Source organism: Hyperolius riggenbachi, chromosome 2 (genome assembly GCF_040937935.1).
Source record: "Hyperolius riggenbachi isolate aHypRig1 chromosome 2, aHypRig1.pri, whole genome shotgun sequence".
Taxonomy (NCBI): Eukaryota; Metazoa; Chordata; class Amphibia; order Anura; family Hyperoliidae; genus Hyperolius; species Hyperolius riggenbachi.
The window spans coordinates 137,804,566-137,827,255 of record NC_090647.1 but is presented as its reverse complement, the minus strand read 5'-3'; the positions used below and the strand labels follow the sequence as shown (position 1 = coordinate 137,827,255).

Sequence of the window (22,690 nt, the reverse complement as noted above, 5' to 3'; positions counted from 1 at the left end):
ACTTCCGTGACATGATGCAGTTGAAACAACAAGCGTGCAGTAGGAGACTGAACATACATCAGAATGGTGTCTTCAAAAAAAGTTTCATAACACAAGAGTGAACGATTGCTATACCTGGGTGATGGGAGGTGGCAGGTGTGGGCGCCAGTGGGTGCACGGCCTTACGACCGTTTCACAGGGCTAAACGCCAAGCTTCACCGGAGGTTGGATGTGCACTATAGTGCCAGACCTTTTTCTTTTTGAATGTTTTTGCAAGCTATTGCCTCTAGTCTTGAGCACAGTTTACTGGGTGTGCAAGCACAGTAACCTGCCAATTTCAGTTTAACCCGAGTGCCTGCCAGCTCTCCCAGAAATTGTGAGAAAGATTGCTGTGCAAGCAGTATCTGCTAAGAGCTGAATAATTTGGCTCCCATGCTTCACAGACCTGTCAGCAGTGATGTGGGAAAACCCTCTAACATGGTTGTGAAGCATGAGAGAGAAACTGCACAGTGCCTTCATTATCCAGTAAGAGTTGCTGCTTGGCAGGGGAAACTTCAGCAATTTAGGTCTGCTCTGCTGAATGGCGGTCAAGTGGCCATGGACTCACAGGAAGCTCTGAGCCCCACACTTTTGTTGGGCTTTATTTGTAGCTTCAGTCTGAAGCCACACAGCCAGGGGAGGGTCAAGAAAATCAGTCAGAAATGGCACCTAGTAAAAATGGGGTAGAGAAGAATGCAGCTTCCTGTGTAGACAGAACCAGCCAGAGACATGCAGAGAGCGATGATCAGACATTACTCCAGCCAGAGACATGCAGAGAGCGATGATCAGACATTACTCCAGCCAGAGACATGCAGAGAGCGATGATCAGACATTACTGCTGCCAGAGACATGCAGAGAGCGATGATAAGACATTACTCCAGCCAGAGACATGCAGAGAGCGATGATCAGACATTACTCCAGCCAGAGACATGCAGAGAGCGATGATAAGACATTACTCCAGCCAGAGACATGCAGAGAGCGATGATAAGACATTACTGCTGCCAGAGACATGCAGAGAGCGATGATAAGACATTACTGCTGCCAGAGACATGCAGAGAGCGATGATAAGACATTACTGCTGCCAGAGACATGCAGAGAGCGATGATAAGACATTACTGCTGCCAGAGACATGCAGAGAGCGATGATAAGACATTACTCCAGCCAGAGACATGCAGAGAGCGATGATAAGACATTACTCCAGCCAGAGACATGCAGAGAGCGATGATAAGACATTACTCCAGCCAGAGACATGCAGAGAGCGATGATAAGACATTACTCCAGGCAGAGACATGCAGAGAGCGATGATAAGACATTACTCCAGGCAGAGACATGCAGAGAGCGATGATAAGACATTACTCCAGGCAGAGACATGCAGAGAGCGATGATAAGACATTACTCCAGCCAGAGACATGCAGAGAGCGATAATCAGACATTACTCCAGCCAGAGACATGCAGAGAGCGATGATAAGACATTACTCCAGCCAGAGACATGCAGAGAGCGATGATCAGACATTACTCCAGCTAGAGACATGCAGAGAGCGATGATAAGACATTACTCCAGCCAGAGACATGCAGAGAGCGATGATCAGGCATTACTCCAGCTAGAGACATGCAGAGAGCGATGATAAGACATTACTCCAGCCAGAGACATGCAGAGAGCGATGATAAGACATTACTCCAGCTAGAGACATCCAGAGAGCGATGATCAGACATTACTCCAGCCAGAGACATGCAGAGAGCGATGATCAGACATTACTCCAGCCAGAGACATGCAGAGAGCGATGATCAGACATTACTCCAGCCAGAGACATGCAGAGAGCGATGATCAGACATTACTCCAGCCAGAGACATGCAGAGAGCGATGATCAGACATTACTCCAGCCAGAGACATGCAGAGAGCGATAATCAGACATTACTACAGACATAAGCACAGCTTTCACAGAGAAATGAACATCACTGACAGCGACATGTTCATTTACATCATCTGCTGTTTGTTAACATTTTGATTGTAATAACAGGATTAATTATACAGCCATCTGCTGTGTTTTTTTGGCAGTTCTATTTACATGTATTATCTTCATTTGTCTTGTAATTCTTTTAAAATGCCTGATTTCTAAATATTCCTGATAGCATTTGAGGGTGCACTATAGTTACAATATTTGTTTTTACCTGGAAGTGACACATTTAATTTTTATCACCCCACCTGGCTGTTTATGATATTACTGGCTTGTTTTGAATAAGGGAGCAGTACCAATGGTGCATAATAACTACAATATTGATAGGGAAGCAAACTAAGGCAGACTGAACACATTGTGTTACAAGTACACTTTGGGTCCATTCAAACTATAGTGTTTTAAGTAGGATTTAAAGGGAACCAGGGGTGGGCATGTTTGCAAAAACACCAAAAACATGCTACCTGATTTAAGCGCTATCCGGATCAGGTAGCATCAATTACCGTTGCGCTTGTGAGCAGATATAAACTACTTTCTAAGACACTGCAAACTCTACTCTGTGTGTCTCATCACAGAGCAGGGTGCATGGAGGCGGGGGAGCAACAAAGTTGTCCAATTAGGGCTTGGGGAAGGGCCATTAGGAACGCCCCCAGTGGGAATTTTGCAGGAGCACCACTCCTGCAAGGGACACCCCTTCCCTTTGAGATTGTAGACAAGCTGCATGCCACAAATTTCTGAGGGTGACGTGTGTGTGTGTGCAGGGTGTGTGTGTGTGGGTGTAGGGTGTGTGTGTGTGTAGGGTGTGTGTGTGTGTAGGGTGTGTGTGTGTGTAGGGTGTGTGTAGGGTGTGTGTGTAGGGTGTGTGTGTGTGTGTGTGTAGGGTGTGTGTGTGTGTATGTAGGGTGGGTGTGTATGTAGGGTGGGTGTGTGTGTGTGTGTGTAGGGTGTGTGTGTGTGTGTGTGTGTGTGTGTGTGTGTGTGTGTGTGTGTGTGTGTGTGTGTGTGTGTGTGTGTGTGTGTGTGTGTGTGTGTGTAGGGTGTGTGTGTGTGTAGGGTGTGTGTGTGTAGGGTGTGTGTGTGTAGGGTGTGTGTGTAGGGTGTGTGTGTAGGGTGTGTGTGTGTGTAGGGTGTGTGTGTAGGGTGTGTGTGTATGTAGGGTGGGTGTGTGTGTGTGTGTGTGTGTAGGGTGTGTGTGTGTGTGTGTAGGGTGTGTGTGTGTGTGTAGGGTGTGTGTGTGTGTGTGTGTGTGTGTGTAGGGTGTGTGTGTGTGTGTAGGGTGTGTGTGTGTGTGTGTAGGGTGTGTGTGTGTATGTGTAGGGTGTGTGTGTGTGTGTGTGTGTGTGTGTGTAGGGTGTGTGTGTGTGTAGGGTGTGTGTGTGTGTAGGGTGTGGCACATAGGGGACACATAGGCATATCATGGTCCAGAAACATGCCTGTGTCCAATTTGCCCCTGGTACCGGGTACACCAGCGATTTAAAAAGCACTATTACAATGCAAAGTCTATGGAATCCTACACGATACAGCGCTCACAATTTTTGGAGATCGCAAATGTGCTGCATGTAGCATTTCTGAAGAGAGTATGATTCTTATTCACTGAAGTTAAACTGTTAATGAGCAATGCATAGGGCTCTGGCAGCCTCCTTGGCAGTGTTAGTTCTCTTGACCATGGGCTGATCACATCAGACATCTAATCAATATTTATGGCACAGTTTTTTGAAAGAAAAAAAAAAAAAAGAAAAAAAAAAAAAAAAAAAAGGACTCCCATTTGACTAACTGTCCTAAAAAACACTGGAGGAGGAGTGTGTTATTGTGAAGGCTTTTATTTCACGTGAAATGATAACTAGGCTTAGTAGTTGCAATATAGTTATGAAATTCACCAAGCCAATCCTTCACCAGTAGTGCTCTGCTGTGAAGAAAGACACAGCACTTACCTTTTTGGTGACTGGATACGTGACACGATCCGCCATGCCTGAGAGTCTGGGCTAATACAATATTCCCTCAGGTGTTCTAAAGCTTTCCTCGTCTCCTCCTCTCCCTGCTTCCGATATTCTTCCTCTGACAGAAGTCGTGGCGGGCTGGGCTTCCATCTTGATTTTATTACTTTTCTGTTGCGTCAAAACCAGAATTACTGCAAGTTTCAGAACACACTACCTTGCGAGGATTATTATTATTTGCTTAGCTCATTCAACTATCCTTCAAGAGAAACCTCATATTACAGTGAACCATAAGCCAGTAATTAACAGTAGATTGTGAAGAAAGCAAGCTGGTAGGCAAGTAGATTGCTGATCGGTTGTTCATTTGCCAGGGGGCAGAGCCTAATAGCATACCGAAAGGGCTTACCTGCATAGAGATGCATATACGGCAACTAGCTCAAGTTTTATTGTGTGCACTCTGGTCTCAGAGGAAGTCAACAGTCGACAGGATGTGCACCACAACCACCCACTACTATTACCTTGCACCCAGCGCATCAGTGATATGTACACTACAACGTTGTCAACTGCATACGTATGTCGCATGCACTAATATCACACTGAAGCAATAAACTTCTTGCAGTTCCAGACCTCTCCTCTTCTTTGAACTGATAGTTAATTGGCTTCCCCCAAAAAATTGACCCTAGACTACGACGGACATATGCCTATGGTAGGGATTAGATTATGAGCTCCTCTGAGGGAAAGATAGTGACAACACATATACTATGTAAATGACATGCAGTGCCAGACCTGTCCTCTTCATTGGACTACATACATTGCTGCATCTTTGGTCTAGAGCAGTGATGGCTAACCTTGGCACTCCACTACAAGTCCCATGAGGCATTGCAATACTCTGACAGCTCTAAGCATAACTTGGGGAGGCAGAGGCATGATGGGATTTGTAGTTTTGTCACAGCTGGAGTGCCAAAGTTAGCCATCACTGGTCTAGAGCACACTAGCCTCCCTGGGAGCAGTGCATTATCACCATTGCCTGTGGACACAGGACATGCTGCTGCCCACACAAACATGGGGTGAACATGCAAACCCTGTGCAGATGTTGCCATGGCTGGGATTCAGACCGGGGACCCAGTGCTGCAAGGTGAGACTGCTATCCACTGCACCAACATGTGTGTGCTTGTTAACAGCAACTATTTTTCATTTTTCCAAAACTATGCTGTTACAAAATGGTTTTATGCAGGATTCATTTAAAGAGAATCTGTACTCTAAAATTCTTACAACAAAAAGCATACCATTCTATTCATTATGTTCTCCTGGGCCCCTCTGTGCGGTTTCTGCCACTCCCTGCAATCCTGGCTTGTAATTGCCAGTTTTAGGCAGTGTTTACAAACTAACCAGCTTGTGAAAATTTTGTTACAGAGTCTCTTTAAAATAACATTCCACAAATGCAAATGAAAATGTACTAATGGGGCTTTCAAAAGAAAGTCTGTAGAAAGTCTGTAGAAAGCGGTCACAATTCTTTATGCTACTGGGGCAGCAGTGCATGCAGAGACCAAAGCTCAAGAGGGTGGGAATGAGGCATTACAGCATAAGACCAGGTCCACTGCCAATCCACCTGACTAGAAGTCAACTTCTGCTAAGAGGACAATGCCTGGTGTGATCAGGTGGGTGGGCAGAGGGCATGGCTACAGTCACAGTCCTCAGAGCAAGACATACACAAAAGCAGCAATACCAAGTTTCTTTAGCTGATAAGGGCCCAGTCTCACTAGGGCGATTAGCAGGTGATTCCTGCTAATCGCCAAAGCGCTGGCGCAACATTGGCTGGCGTATATGGCAGTGATCTCACTGCTGTGATTGCCGCCCATCGCGGGAGTTTCACGATTAACTGCAATCGCAAAACTTGTTACCTGCAGCAATTTGTCACGGTTCTCGAGCGATCGCGGTACAGTGCTTTTACAAGCAGCGACTGCAGGGAATTACGGAAGTGTACAATGATTTTACCGCGCTAATCACTGTAAAAATCACCCGTGCAAAACTGTAGCGATAAGCGCTTTTTAAGTGTGGATGGGGCCTAACAGTGTTGACAGTACAGCCAAAGTTGTTTCAGGGCCTGTTTCCACTTAAGCGGTTTTCGCTCCGCAGAGAGTTTCCCCGCAGGCAAATCTCTCGGGAAACTCTGCCATAGAGAACAGTGGCACTGCCGGCCGAATCGCTTGCGTTAGCGATTCCGCCGGCATTTCCGTCCGAATTTGTGCGAATGCCATAGCCGTGCATGGCACAGGTGATGGGATTCGTCAGCGTTCCGCAGACCCTGAAGGGCCGCAGCGAGTCTCGCAGACGCGTGCGGCTCAAGTGGAAACGGGCCCTCACTAAAATCTTAGAAAATACAATATTTACATAAAATATACCAATCCAAACAAAATAAATTAATGCTACTAAACAAAATGTAAAGGAAATATTTAGTAACATACCTGTAAAGGCTGTAAGCCCACTGTATAGGGTACTCAATTTGTTTTGTGAGAAATGCAACTGCTATGACAGACAAGGCAACCTGTTGCACCTGAATTCCAACATACATTAGCAGCAGACCCAGCAGCTGTAGAGTCCAGTTCAGCAGATTAATGCTTCGCTCATTTTCTAGTGGACCATATCTATAGCACACGGCAAAGCTGAGAAAACCTACAATACCCAGGTAGCCTGAGGGAAGAGGAAATGATTGGCACAATTACATTGTTTACAGTATTGAAGAATGCCACAAGTGCTTTCTAGTTATAACACTCAGTTTAGCAGAAGAGAAGACTGCTAATTTTGACACAAAATGGCAAGACCACACAACACTTAGGGCTCATTCACACTACAGAACGCATGTACGAATGATTTCGTGCAGGCGTTGCCATCACGTCAAGAAAGCACAACAGAGGATGTACCATCTACGGCAGCTGAAAAAGTTTGGCCTACCTCAAAATTTAATGGTGCAGTTCTACACTGCAATCATCGAATCCACCATATCATCATCTATGACTGTATGGTTCGGCTCCTGCTCAACATCAGAAAAGGGGAGGCTGCAGCGCATCATCAATTGAACAGCGGAAAGGATAATTGGCTGTAGCTTACCTTCCCTGCAGGATCTTTACGCTAGCAGGTGCAGAAAGAGAGCAACCAGAATTGCCTCTGACCCCTCTCACCCTGCTCACTCCATCTTCCAGCTCTTGCCTTCAGGAGTAAGATTCCGATCAATCGCTACCAAAACCTCTAGACACAGGAACAGCTTTTTTCCTCAAGCGGTAGCCATGCTTATTGCAGAACCCCACTAGAGCGGCTAGGACTTGAAAGTAGTCAGCACAGAACTGTAAATGAACAATTCTCACATTGCTTACTGCCACTATACTTGCATAATGTCCTTGACTTGTAATATACACACTGTCTGTCCTTGTATTGTTTGTGTTTGTTAAGCAACTGCCAAGACAAATTCCTTGTAGGTGCAAACTTACTTGGCGAAATAAAATTGATTCCAATTCTGATCACAGGGAATGCACGTTGTGGTGCGCTAAAGGGTATACGTCGTCAGCTGTGCCCATCTGGGAAACGTATGCGTCGTGCGATAAGATGTTCCCAGATGCCTTACAACGTAACGCATGGGAACGCACACCTGTATAGTGAATGGTAACATGGAAGTCTATGGACTTTCATGTTGCCATATGGATCGTACACAATGTGCGTTGCGTCAAAACTGACAGCGCAGCACATAGTGTGAATGAGCCCTTTTGTGCTTTGCAAATACTACTGTGTCACTAAAGCAAATACAGTTGTGTTCTTAAGTTGCCATACCCGGGCAGAATTTGTGAGAAAAATATTAGAAGTAGCCATGTATAAAGCATTCCTTTTAATTAAGAAGTGTGCTCAGGTGAAGCAATCACATAATTTTATATGTTTAAGTTTAAATTAAGACAATATGATTATAGGTAACAAGAAATGTATGTTCCTTAAAGAGAAACCATAACCAAGGATTGAACTTCATCCTAATCAGTAGCTGATACCCCCTTTCCCATTAGAAATCTATTCCTTTTCTCAATTGGATCATCAGGGAGCTCTGTATGACTGATTTTGTGATGAAACCCCTCCCACAGTGTGATGTCAGGACCATGGTGCTGACATCACACTGTGGGAGCCTTGTTGAATTGTGGGAAACAACATCTGTTTCCAACTGCCAAAAAAGCAAGCAGCATCTCTTTCCAGTGACATCACCTGACAGCAGTAAAAATGTCACCATGTGATAAATGTCTGAATGTAAATCAGGGAGAGAAAAGATTCTGCAATGAGCAAACACTGACTAAATCCTTTATACAGAATTATTGTAAAAATAAACACTTTATTACATTATTTTCAATGGAGTTCCTCTTTAAAGAGACACTGAAGCGAAAAAATGATTTGTATGTTTAGTACAGCTAAGAAATAAAGCAGAGACATAAGTCTAATATTCAAATGGTCAGTGGCTTTGCGCCCACTCTACACAAAATATAGAAATTGGCTGCAACGAGTAAAATGCGGTTACTCACACCCCCACCGAAATAATATCACAGGAAAAAACGAAAAATTACTCATGCGCCTGATCATCACTTCCATAAAGCAATAAATGTTTATTTCATAAAATATAAAAATCATCATCAAAATAACCTGTATATCATTACATAAAATTCCACATAAAATGCAAGCAGACACTGGCTAACTCTCTCAGTACTACCCCCTTATAGCAGAACGGTCCGGCGCACACCGCGACCGATGACTATAGAAGGCTTGCCGAGTAAACTTCGTTTTCCAGTATATAATTGCACAAAGCCAGAAGCACCTTTTTAATAAACAGAGCCCATATAATTGCACAGAGCCCAAAGCTCCTGTCACTAAGAGGCAGGCACCATTGCTGTTTTATATCAGTCTGCAGTAACAAATGTGTTACTGTGACTAGTTTGTTGGACCTGCTTCTCTTTGCGTAACAGATCACTCTGATCACAATGTCGGAAGGGGGTCTGCCTAACTATGCTGGGCACACCTGGCTGTGGGGAATGGGGCTGCCTAGTATTGGGGTCACATCCGGCTATTTATACTTGGGGGGGATTATATGCGAGTATATTTCTCCTGCTTTCTGGGGTATAAGTTGGGGGGAGAGGGGGTCGGCTTATATGCGGGTATATACGGTATGTTCTAATCCTAGTGAACAATAACACATGACAAGGTTTACATACCTAAGAGGTACTGCCAATATTCCTTGCAGATTCCCTGGAAGTTTTTAATCACAAGCTGAATGATGTAGAGTGAGAATGACCAACCACCAACCAGTAACATGTAGAAGGGACTTTTCTGAAAGAAACAAAAAAATAAATAAATGTATAAAAAAGTATCCACATTTTTTTTGTGCCATAGGCAGCACTTATATCTACAAAAACAATGACAAGTAGCAGACCAACTGAAACCAGTGCATGAAGCCTCCTTGTTCTTGGTAATGGGGAGAAGGCCTCTACATTGTCTTGCAGCTGAGTCACATAAGCCTGTCTCTGTCAAGTACTCTAAGCCAGTTATGTAGTATACAGTACACCTGGCAGAGGCCCTGGGCTACAGTCACTCCACATATTCCTATACCTGTAAGCACAGGCAGCAACAAGGTAATGGCACAGCTTTCTACTCCTTTTTGTGAGGAATCTATAGAAAGGTGAGTAAAGCCGTCTGCCACAAATTGCTGTCAGCAGCTCTGTCTGTTGGGTCACATGGTACTACAGTGATGGGGCGGGAACGACCCTTCTACACTGCAGTCACACATTCCTGACAGCCTGTACATAGGCTGCCATTATTGAACCTGAACAAATATCAATGACAAAAGTTGCAAATATCAAAATTGGGTCATATCAGACAGAGGCAAGGGTTCTGAAAGATTTAATAATTAGCTGCTTGGGGGCGTGGCCTGGCCATGTTGCTGTGAGGCTCCTGCGCTTCTCCGAACAGACATTCCTCTGTAAATATCCTGACCCTGCAATTTCTTTCCCCATCAATCTCCTCAGAGTCAGTGGACCGAAGCTGCACCCTTACCATGCCGAATCCGACGGAGAAAAAGTCTTCAGCAGTGTCAGAGTGTCTGGCTCAGTATGCACATGGGGCTGCTAAAGATGGCAGCCCCCCCCTCCTCCAGCGAGAAGAGCTTGTCGCCGGACACTATGGATGACACACTGCCTTTAGAAGAAGATGGGACTGCTTCCCCTGTACAAGTTACTTCAAAAGCTTCACGTAGTGAGTACATCTCTCCCCCACAAAAGGGATCTGGAAGCAGCTCAGACAGCGAATGCTGCCCATGTGAATGCAGGAGGGGGGGGGGGGGGGGGGAGGAAGAGCCCTCCAGATTACAACTATTAGAGGCTATATCGGAGCTTAAAACATTCATCACAGGCAAATTTGACACAGTTTAAACTGAACTATCATTTGTCAAAGCAGACTTACAAAAAATGAGGGAGAGGGCAGGGGAGGCAGAAAAGAGGATTAGTGATCTAGAGGATGAAGTAAGGCCTATGCGTTCTGAAATAACTTATAATAAACTGGCTAATGCACACACTGCTAAGCTAACTGACCTTGAGAACAGGTCTAGAAGAAGCAATTTAAGATTTGTTGGGATTCCCTGAGAAAGCAGAGGGTCTATGCCCTGAAGACTTTTTAGAGCAATGGATTCTATCTGTACTGCCTGATTTTAAGCCTTCACGCACTTTTTCCGTTGAGCACGCACACAGAATCCCGGGAGGACCCCTTAAACCAGGACTCCCTCCACGTCCTCTGATGGCTAAAATGCTCAATTATAGAGACAAAAATGACATTCTGAAGGCTGTGCGCGAGTTAAAGGAGCCCTTGCAGTTTAATGACTCCCAGATTCATATATACCAAGATTTTTCTGTTGAAATACAGAAACAAAGGCTGGCTTACTTTGATGTCAAGAAAATGCTTTGTGACAAGCAAGTAAAGTATAGCATGATGTTCCCAACTAAGCTACGTGTGGTACATGAGAATAAGATCCTTTTTTTCTCTACTCCTAAAGAAGCTATGAACTGGCTGGAAGGTTTGGGTACAGATCGCTCTCAACAACGGAAATCTCCCAGACGTTAAGGCTCCCTATATTTTACTTGCACTCCTTCTTCCCAGTGTCTTAACCCTCCTGGCGGTTAATTTTTTTTGCCATATAGGCAAAAATCTTTTTTTTTTTTTTAATTATTTTTTTTCGTTTCATGTAAAGCTACCAGAGTGGTAGCTACATGAAACACCACTAGAGGGCGCATGTGTCCCTCTAGTGTGATCGTCGCCGGCATCAATAGCAAACGGGAACGCGTATATAACGCGCTCCCCTGTTTGGCTTCTCCTGTCGCCATGGCGACGATCGGAATGACGTCATGGACGTCAGCCGACGTCAGACACCTCCGAACCAGCCCATAACGCTGCCCGGAACTCATTGGTCCGGGCAGCGCAGGGCTCTGGCGGGGCCCTTCTTGCGCCGCTGTGTACGGGCGATCGCCGCAGAGCGGCGGTGATCAAGCTGTACGCGCGGCTAGCAAAGTGCTAGCTGCGCGTACAGCATTTTAAATGGAGCAAATTGCCCCACCAGGGGCTGAGATATCTTCCTGCGCGGCAAGGCCCGAGCTCGGCTCGGGCTTACCGCCAGGAAGGTTAAGGGCCTGATGACTGTTTAATAATGCCATCTGTGTTCTACACTGAAGTGGAGGACAGCACTTTTACTGTGTCAGCCTTGCACTACTACCTGACTATCTCAGGATCAACCTTCTGTTTTTTTTCTCTCCAGATGTTTTTGAATGTTAACATAGTACAGTTCAAGATGTTGGTAATCTAATAATGATTCATTCTAGGTTGGACTGGAACACCTTATGTGCTAACATTTGTTATACTGGTTTGGTTTCCTCCTCATGCACTTTTTCCCTTTTATATGCCTTATTGTATTGCATACCAATCAGTGTTTCTCCTGGTAATATTTTTCTAGATCTCAAATAATTAGCTGCTTACATGCACCAACAAGATTTTATACATAATGTATTACCATACATGCATTACTGAACTCTAGTAGAACCTAAAAAATTCTGTTTAGTAATGAAACATTTTCAGCCTGCACCAAAACAAAAACACAAACAACCTTCCTTACATACATATAGAGAAAAACAAATAGGTCTCATACCTTTGGGAGCAGCTTGGATAGCATGAACACAAGTATGAGCATCGAGGCCACCATACCCACACTCACTCCTGTGCTATAGTAGAACATCTGGCTTCTGTAAAGAAACAACATACCAGGTGAGGGCCACAATATTTATCTAAAAGATTAGGGTTATGTGATTGAATAGAGCCCACTAAATACCATTATTTGATCACAAAAAGAAAGATCAGATCGAATACTGTGCATAATGTTATTTACATGTTAAGTGCAAATTCCACTAATCACCAAAGTCCCTTTTCCCGCAGGATAGTCAAGTGTACACAAGGCCCGCTAGCCAAATCTGGCCACCCTCCCTGTTTTCTGTGGACCTTAAATAGGAACTGTTGGGAAAATCTTAAAATTTAAAACACATACAAATAAGAAGCACATTTCTCCCAGAGTAAAATGAGCCATAAATTACTTTTCTCCTATGTTGCTGTCACTTACAGTAGGTAGTAGAAATCTGACATTACCGACAGGTTTTGGGCTAGTCCATCTCTTCATGGGGAATTCTCAGCATGGCCTTCATTTTTTATAAAGCCATTGCCTGAAAATTATTAATACAAGGATGCTGGCCAGCCTCCCTGCTCACTATTTTGGCAGTTGGACGGAGCAACTGCCATTCACTAAGTGTTTTTTAAAATAAAGAAAACTGAGAACCTCACATTAAAAGATGGGCTAGTCTAAAATCTGCCGGTAATGTCAGATTTCTACTTCTTACTTTTACTCTAGGAGAAATGCACTTCTTTTTTGTAGGCGTTTTAAATTTTAAAATTTTGGTGACATTTCCTCTTTAACCCTCCTGGCGGTAACCCCGACATACGCTCGGGCTAGCCACGGCAGAGGATCACATGGCCCCGGAAGGATTTTTTTTTAAAATAAAATTTGCTGTTATAGCTTAAGCTAACACTTGGCTAGCTATCTATGTCCCTCAAGTTTAGCCGCTCTCCACCAATCTCTCCCCCCCCCCCCGATTGCCGCCGTAATACGTACTCCCCCCAGGGATCCCGCAATTGTGCAGCCTCCCAATCAGCTCCAGGCTTTGCTATGAGGAGGTTCGGGACTGCGAATGATGTTGAAGTCAGACGTCATGTCCAATCGTCGCCATAGCAACGAATGAAGTTGAATGGTGAAGCTGCAGCTCTCACGGAATCGCGGCGGGGTAAATATTGCCGGTGGCGATCGGGAGGTTTAATCAGGTTTAAACATCAGTTGGTACGAGTTTTTTTTTCCTTTCTTCTCTATAGCAGTGCATTGTGAAAAAGATTTCAGTTAAAACACGTTAAAGAGAAACTCCGACCAAGAATTGAACTTTATTCCAATCAGTAGCTGATACCCCCTTTTCCATGAGAATCTATTCATTTTCACAAACAAACCATCAGGGGGCGCTGTATGACTGATATTGTGGTGAAACCCCTCCGATAAGAAACTGAGGACCGTGGTACTTCTGGCAGTTTCCTGTCTGTGAATCTTGTTGCAATAAGGAGCCTGGAGAGGTATATTTTGGCATATAGACTGCCAGTAGACAGTCTGTAGTGATGTTATTCAGGTGCAAATAAATTTTCTTATGATACAGAATTATGCTAATTATGAAAATCTAAAATTATGACATACCGGTATATTAAGCCAAGTAGAAAATGTTGCTTTAGGCAATACCTAAACTAAGTGCCCACACTAGAAGCGCTTTTGAAAGTTTTGCAATTAGCGTTTTTTAAAATCGCTCCCATTCACTTTAATTAAAATCGCGGTAAAAATCGCAGAACAATTTCTGCGATTGCGTACGCGAAAATTGCGGCGATATTTCTGCGATTTTAATAAAAGTGAATGGGAGAGATTTTAAAAACCGCTAATCAATTGCAAAATGCTCAAAAAAGCGCTTCTAGTGTGAATGGGCCCCCACAGTTTATCATCAGACATGATACAAAACTGCAAAGAACTATACAGAACTGGATGTTACATGCAAAGCTGCTCTGGGGAAGATCCTGCCCAGTGTTCCAGCTTTCCCCATCAGCTCTATAAGTTGCCAAAAAAGGTTTGCAAGATTTTGACATTTTGCAGCTCTGAATGGAAATAAATGTTGTGACATTGCAGGGTCTCATAAAAACAGGCTTCCACCAAGAAAAACAGTGAAAGGTCTGTAGACACATTTTTATATCTAATATTACTCCGATTTCCACCTTGAGAAGGAAATTTGGTCAGGAGAGAAACTTTCCGTTGAGTCTATAGCCACCATTAGCCTACATAACAACTGTGTGGGCGAGGGAGATACTTATATTGATATGTACACTAGAATATCATGCAAGGGGGCATGTCTCACAGAAATTCTTATTCCATACGAGAGCACAACCTACCTACTGAGAGACTCTGCACAAAAAAACAGCAGAAGACCAATGATGCAAACTGCACACAGCTTGGGTTCAAAACCTGTAAAGAAAGCACAAGAAACAAAGTCAAACATAACTTACTGGTGTATGTAAGAGAGACAAAAAAGGAACATAAAAGGAATGATTGGTGTATTTATTAACTTAGCTGAGGTGATGCATTATGGCAGCAATACTTCACTCATGTAAAGCTGAATATTTGGAAATGTCATCTATATCATGAGGGTAAAATAGCGTACGTAAATTAACACACTATAGGCATGCAATAAACTGGGCGTGTGCCTGGCTATGATTGGCATATTCAGTCAGTAACCTGAAGTGATGCATTACAGGGGTAAATGATTGCTCAGGTAAAGCTGAATATTTGCAAATGCCTGCTATTTAAAAAGACTAAATTGTATTAAAAAGTGTGAAATAAATGGGCTTTACATGCATATAAAAAGTAGCCAAGCTGACATAATGCAACACCTTTCTCAGGTTATAAATCAGAGCATCACATTCCACATGCCTGCACAGCGGAAAAGGAACATAGTAACTGTCTAATCACAGGAGAAAAGAGGTCATTGAAAACTATTGAAAATACCACCGCCATAACATGCAGTGTTCTCCCCAGGCTCTTTTGGCCGGGTGCTCCACCCGGCTAGTTTTGGCGAGTACCCGGCAGTCTTTGCCTCACCTCCTCCTATACTGTAAGCAGAGTTGTGCACAGAAGCACCTGCCCTGCATTCTCTAATCACGCCCCACCCGGATAATTTTTCCTGCCGCAAGGCTACTATTTCATGCTACCTGGCTACTATTTCATGCCACCCGGCTGGAAAAAAATTCTGGGGAGAACACTAAAATGTATTATTAAACCAGTGATGAGCTCATGAGTAGTGAGCTATTTGAATCCGTGATTAACCACTTCACCACTGAGGGGTTTTACCCCCTGAGCACCAGAGCAATTTTCACCTTTCAGCGCTCCTTCCATTCATTCGTCTATAACTTTATCATTACTTATCGCAATGAAATGAACTATATCTTGTTTTTTCCGCCACCAATTAGGCTTTCTTTAGGTGGGACATTATGCCAAGAATTATTTTTTTCTAAATGTGTTTTAATGGGAAAATAGGAAAAATGTGGGGAAAAAATTAATTATTTTTCAGTTTTCGGCCATTATAGTTTTTAAATAATGCATGCTACTGTAATTAAAACCCATGAAACGTATTTGCCCTTTTGTCCCGGTTATAAAACCATTTAAATTATGTCCCTATCACAATGTTTGGCGCCAATATTTTATTTGGAAATAAAGGTGCATTTTTTTCATTTTTGCGTCCATCCCTAATTACAAGCCCATAGTTTATAAAGTAACAGTGTTATACCCTCTTGACATAAATATTTAAAAAGTTCAGTCCCTAAGGTAACTATTTATGTATTTTTTTTTAATTGTAAATTTTTTAATTTTTTTTAATTACAAAAAAAAAAAAAAATGGGGAGTGTGGGAGGTAATGAGTTAATTTTATGTGTAAAAGTCATTTGTATGTGAAAAATGTGTAGGGTGTAGTTTACTATTTGGCCACAAGATGGCCACAGTAACTTTTTGTTTTAATGCGACCTCGGAGGAAGTATAAGGAGGCTGGACACGTGAGTTTTTTCTCACAATATTTTCTCACAATGATCGCGCTGCCCATAGGAGAGCAGCTGATCATTGCGGGGCTTAGATCAACGAACGGGAATGGATTTTCCCGTTCATTGATCTCTGGGCGAGCGGGCGGCGGCGTGTTTACGAGCGGGAGCGCGGGCAGCGTCGGGAACGCGGAAAGTACGTGTTTCTCCGTCCCTGGTTGTTAAAGGATGGAAAAAGGGGCGGAGAAATACGTACGCGCGGGGGTAAAGTGGTTAAAATGAGGCTGGATTGCCTTAGGTGTGCGGCTGGGAGAGAGGAGGTTACTTACCCATAAGTCCGCGGTCCTCTATGCGTTCCAAACATCTTGCACGAATCCTATTGGACGCGTTGCAAGACTCACTACTGGAAGGAGGAAAATGCGCGTAGTGAGTCTTGCGTCCAATAGGACGCGTGCAAGAAGTTGCACAACGAAGGGGGTGGGTAATTAGGACTGTTTGACACACACAATGTTTTTGAAGAAACAGTCCTAATTACCCACCCCTTTTGTTGTTGAAAAGAGATTGTTTTCTTCTGGATAATTAGCTCAATAAAACAATTAGCTTCCTGAGATTTCTGCGGACGGTCAGGCTGCTGAAACTGCCTATTAAAACTCCTTTGATTGTAAAATACAAGGTAAAATAAAAGTTTATTTTAATAATGAAACAGATTGCTGGCATGCATTTTTCATGTGCTATAGAAATGTCCTGAGTGCTAAAAAGGTGCTTGGTTCACTTTAATTGCCTCAGGTGTGTACATGGGAGACAGGTGTTTAATTACCCAAATGCTCGGCCCTTCTATGTGTATCACATGCTCGCACGCGTTCAATGGGATGCGTTCCCCTACTCAATACAGTGCACTTCCTCCTTCCGGACGGAAGGAGGAAGTGCGCGGTATTGAGTCATAGAACGCATCCCATTGGACGCGTGCGAGCATGTGATATGCATAGAAGCGCCGGACATCTGAGTGATTAACCCCCTATCTCCCCATGCACACACCTGAGGCAATTAAGCCTCATTAGAATCACGCATTCGGCTAGTTTTCTACCCGTGAGCCCATCGCTATCTACAGAAGCATTGCAAGCAGCTTTGAGACAGGTTTACCTCTTGAAAGTAGCACACTATAACGTGTGTCTTCTTCAATGACAAACACTCTAATGCAGGATTTGTTGCTGTGAATATCCACATGAATGTAGGTATCATTCAGCTTCTCTTTCATGAAATTGAACAGGCTATATATGGTGAAGCTGTCCATTTCCTTCAGGAGCTCCTCACTATCGCCTTGTGTCACTCGGATCATTTTGGTGCTGTTCACTCGAATCTGTATCAGAGATATGGAGAGAATAGTAAGGCTGACGTCTCCTCAGAAAGGCAATTCGGGCAAACAGTCAATATTCTGACTTTCTAAGCAGCAGCTACTTTAAGAGTACCAAACTCTTAATTTAGAAGACATTTACTGTAAACCTCTGTTTCAGTAATGAAAGGATCGACGAAATGGCAAAATAGATATGGCCGTTTCCGCCCAAAGTGTTTCTGAAGCGCTGTGGTTACCCCCACCTGTGTAGCTGCAGCCCCCACTAGCTCAGCAGCAAGGCAGGTGGAGTTGGCCACAGTGCTTGGGAAACACTTTGGGGTAGCCAAGGAAGTGTGGAGTTCCAGACATAAGAATTTACAGGTAAGTGGGTTGGTTACTAACCCTGGCACCTGTAAATCCTTGAATGACAAACAGTGAAGGCTCTTGATTTATTTATTTTTTTACAAAGTTGGTCATCTTTAAAGGACCACTATTGTGAAAATTGAAAATAAATGTAAACATATACAAATTAGTACATTTCTTGCAGAGTTAAATGAGCCATAAATTTACATTTCTCCTATGTTGCTGTAACTTACAGTAAGTAGAAGAAATCTGACAGAAACTAGTCCATCTCTTCATGGGGGATTGTCAGCATGGCCAGTGTTCTCACCAGAATTTCTTTTCAGCCAGGTGGCATGAAGAAGTAGCCAGGTGAGGAGAGATTAGAGAATGCAGGGCAGATGCTTCTGTGCGCAATTTTGCTTACAGCATAAAAAGAGGCGAGCTGATAACAGCCGGGTGCTCACCAAAACTAGCTGGGTGGAGCACCCGGCTAAAAGAGCCTGGGGAGAACATTGATGGTCTTCATTCTTTATAAAGACACTCCCTGAAAAAGAGTTATATAAAGATGCTGGCCAGCCTCCCTGCTCGGGTGCAGGTCATATCGGCGCCGTTCAGTTCGGCGAGGGGAGAGCCGAATGACGGCTCTCCCTGCTGCCGCTAAACTCAGAGGCGGCGTTATATACTATCCCCCCCCTCCGAGTTATGGCAACTTGGAGGGAGATGTAATTCGGGGGTCTGGCAGCCGCCAGAGCCCCGAATTACCGCTACGCGGGGTGCGCATCATACATTGCTGCTATGACGGCGCCCAGTTTTGACGCTTGGCTCTCAGAGCTGCGCGCCTAAATCAGCTGATTCGTCCCTGCTCACCGTACACTTTTTTTTGGCAGTTGGATGGAGCAACTGCCATTCACTAAGTGCTTAAAAATAAAACCCTGAAAATCCCCCACAAGGAGATGAGCTTGTCTAAATCCAGTCGGTAATTTAGGTCTCATTTTACTCCTGGAAAAACATATACTTCTTATTTGTATGTTTACATGTACTTTAAATTTTACGATTTTTGCGATAGTGGTCCTTTAAGACATACCATATGTATTACAACTGCTTAAACAAGACTTTATACATGTTTACTTATACCCCTCCCAGTACATCTGAAATACTTTTACATTAAAGCATTTTGCTGAATGAATGGTGAATCAAAGTCCAGCTGTATTGCAATGTGAAGCTAACAACATGTCCCACAGATTATCCATCAGCAGGTCGTCATATTAAAGTGAAGGTCCAAGCTAAAAGTAACAAAGCAAAACTCCACTTACCTGGGTCTTTTTTTTTATTTTTAGCGTGGATGTTTCCTTAAAAGGTAACCTGAGTTAAGAGGGATATGGAGGCTGCCATATTTATTTCCTTTAAACATTACCTGTTCTCCTGATCCTGTGTCTCTAATACTTTTAGCCATAGACCCTGAACAAGCATGCTGCAGATCAGGTTTTACTGGATTAGCCATATGCTTGTTCCAGGGTTTTGACTCGGACATTTCTTATGCCAGAAGTTCAATAAGACTGCCAGGCAATTGGCATTGTTTACAAGGAAATAAATATGGCAGCCTCCATTTCCTCTCATGCAGGGAATAAACAATGAGATTTTTCAGCAGATTTTACTGTCAAATTGATTGTCCCATTGATCTTACCATCGTTTTTCTGATCGATTTCCATTCACTTCTATAAGAAATCAATCAGAAAAACGATCTAAAATCAAAATCGTACCTGTTGGAAATTATCTATCGAACCATCTATCTGCCAAAAAAATCTCATGGTGTATTCCCGGCATCACCTCAGGTTCCCTTTAACCTTTTGCCGACCACTCCACGCCATGCGGCGTGAATGCGGCGGCAGCCCCAGGACCACTCCACGACGATTGTCGTGAATAGCTGCGGGCAGAGATTGCATGCGCATCCCTGCATGAATGAATGACAGTGCTCGGCTCTGTCATCAGTCTCACAGCAGCCATCGCTTGTGTGCTTAGTTGTATGGCCCTGCAGCGAGGCCTTAAAGCTGCAGTGGCCTAATTGGTTAAAAATGGCCTGGTCACTAGGGGGGTGGGGGGAGAGGGGGTTTAACAGCGCGGTCCTTAAAGAGAACCCGAGGTGTGTTTAAAGAATATTATCTGCATATAGAGGCTGGATCTGCCTATACAGCCCAGCCTCTGTTGCTATCCCAAACCCCACTAAGGTCCCCCTGCACTCTGCAATCCCTCATAAATCACAGCCGTGCTGTGAGGCTGTGTTTACATCTGTAGTGTCAGTCTCAGCTGCTCCCCCGCCTCCTGCATAGCTCCGGTCCCTGCCCCCGTCCCTTCCCTCCAATCAGCAGGGAGGGAAGGGATGCAGGCGGGGACTGGAGTTCTGCAGGAGGCGGGGAGAGCAGCAGACTAACACTATAAAGATAAACACAGCTAGCTCTGACAAGCTGTTTGTCAGCAGCATGGCTGTGATTTATGAGGGATTGCAGAGTGCAGGGGGACCTTAGGGGGGTTTGGGATAGCAACAGAGGCTGGGCTGTATAGGCAGATCCAGCCTCTGTATGCAGATAATATTCTTCAAACCCACCTCGGGTTCTCTTTAAGTGGTTAAAGTAAGAATTATATTCAAAAGTAACCTTTAAACTGCTAAGATAAATTACATGAACAACATGTAGATGAAGCCGGGTTAGCATGTACACATGACATGCGCCTGGCATTAGCATGTACACATGGCTTCACTAATATTCCTGCTTTCAAGCATCAATTTCTCAGCTGTCCAACAAATAAATATCTGGTTTCAGACCAGCAGAACACCAAGCAAAACTCAAGAAGATCCGATTCTGACCCGGTTTCTTTGACCAGTGTGTTTTGTGACACCCCTAGCTAGAAATTGTCATAGCGTTACAGGTTGGGAGGACCATTGAATTTAGCGGCATTTGCGAGGAAGGGGACGGCAGTACTGATAATGCAGCACAAGACACTAAATGCAACACTGCATTGGTGAGCGACAAAGGCAAATGGGGAACGTTAATGTTTTTCCATTCAACGTGTTATCAACCACCTGTCACCTAAGACAGGGCAAACTGAATGGAGACAAACAATTGCAATTTTGCAGTATAAGATTTTATTTTACAACAAAAGTACTTTCAGCTTGCAATAAGTAAAATGAACGTTTATACTGTAAAAAAAAAAGCTAAGGATTTCATATTCAAATGTAATGTTTGTAATTGTGCAAAGCACTAGGTCCACTTTAATGAATATACACAAGCCACCCCAAAACCATGCTTGTACCTAGTGATTAGCTGAGCCTTCAGTAAGGGTGCATAGCCTACCAAACGCATGCGAGATAACTGGCTGCCGGGAGACTTGGGCACAGGATACAGCCGGTATGTGGCTGATCCTGCTGCTGCACAAGTCCCAGCGGCGTTAATTACTATTCCCCCTCCAGGTCCACGTGGATAGTGTGGGAATGATGTAATTCGGTTTCCAGCTTTTGCTGGCGGACGAATTACAGTGTTTTAAATGTAACTTCAGCTCCGTCTTCTGACGGCGCTGAAGTTACACTCTGTACGCCGCTATAGCTGTAATTCCTATTACAGTCTATGGTGGCGCCAGCTGCGCCTAAGTCTCTTGCACTGGATTACTTGTGCTCGTACTAAACAAACCCAGGAAGTGAAACTACTGACAGCAGGTAGAAACATATGCATGCCAGTAGCTACTTCATTTTTATTAGCGTTTTTTAATTTGACGAATATATATATATATATATATATATATATATATATATATATATAGATAGATAGATAGATAGATAGATAGATAGATAGATAGATAGATAGATAGATAGATAGATAGATAGATAGATAGATAGATAGATAGATAGATAGATAGATAGATAGATAGATAGATAGATAGATAGATAGATAGATAGATAGATAGATAGATAGATAGATAGATAGATAGATCTCAAACTGACAACTCATTTGGTGATAGAATACATCAGCTCTCACCTGCACTTTATTCCAAATATCATGCCACTTTGGTTCATGAACTTTTGTATAGCAGAAATACTGTGATTCACGATAGATGTCGGACTTGCCTTCCACAAGTGAGATAACGTGTACTTTATGTCCTTAGGAGTAAAAAGACAAATTGAATCCACTCAGGTGGTGCATATTCAGGTTAGATCAAATAACCGAGTATAGCAGCAAGAATAAAAAAGGACACTCCAAACAATACTAGTTGCCTGACAGTTGTGCTGATCTTTTATGCAGCAGTAGTGTCTGAATTACACACCACCTGAAACAAGCATGGAGCTAATCTAGTCAGAAACATCTGATCTGCATGCCTGTTCAGGGTCTATGGGTAAAGGTATTAGAGGCAGATGATCAGCAGGATATCCAGGCACATAGTATTGTTAAAAAGAAAGAAATCTGGCAGCCTCCATATCCCTCTGGGCTCTTTCACACAAAAAAATAGCATTTTGCTATTTTCACTGTTGGCCTCAATCAAAACACAGGAAAAATTAAGCAGAGCCACAATTGAGTTCTTAGAAAATCGGAAATGCCAATTTCTCATGATTCCAATTGTAGCTTTACCGTACTTGCATTTGGAAATTTGTATTTTTCAAACACAAAATGGAACGCAGCTGGTGTGAAATGGCCCTCTCCCTTCAGCTGTCCTTTATGCCAGTACCCTTAAACCTTGTATACCATCTAGAACAGTGTTGAGACAGCTGTTTGATGGCTGAGAATCTAGTATACAGCTGTCTCAGGTCAGTTAATGATACAGTTCCAATGGCAAAAGCCAAATGGCATTGTTCCCTATCCTGCCTGAAGCTACTCTGGAGTGCTACACCATTTGCCCTCTTACTCATAGCAACAGTATGC

At 43.6% G+C, this 22,690-nt stretch overlaps 1 protein-coding gene across 3 annotated transcripts in view; it reads right to left on the bottom strand.

Annotated features, from left to right (window-relative positions):
- Positions 1-22,690, bottom strand: part of NEMP1 (nuclear envelope integral membrane protein 1) — a 41,258-nt gene that overhangs the window by 15,430 nt on the left and 3,138 nt on the right. For all 3 annotated transcript variants that reach the window (XM_068267478.1, XM_068267477.1, XM_068267479.1), the window contains exons 2-8: positions 21,812-21,933; positions 17,255-17,471; positions 14,480-14,552; positions 12,111-12,204; positions 9,139-9,253; positions 6,370-6,595; positions 3,902-4,075 (exon numbers count right to left, since the gene is read on the bottom strand). In XM_068267478.1, the coding sequence (XP_068123579.1) occupies positions 3,902-4,075; positions 6,370-6,595; positions 9,139-9,253; positions 12,111-12,204; positions 14,480-14,552; positions 17,255-17,471; positions 21,812-21,933 (1,021 nt within the window). The remainder of the gene's footprint in view (positions 1-3,901; positions 4,076-6,369; positions 6,596-9,138; positions 9,254-12,110; positions 12,205-14,479; positions 14,553-17,254; positions 17,472-21,811; positions 21,934-22,690) is intronic.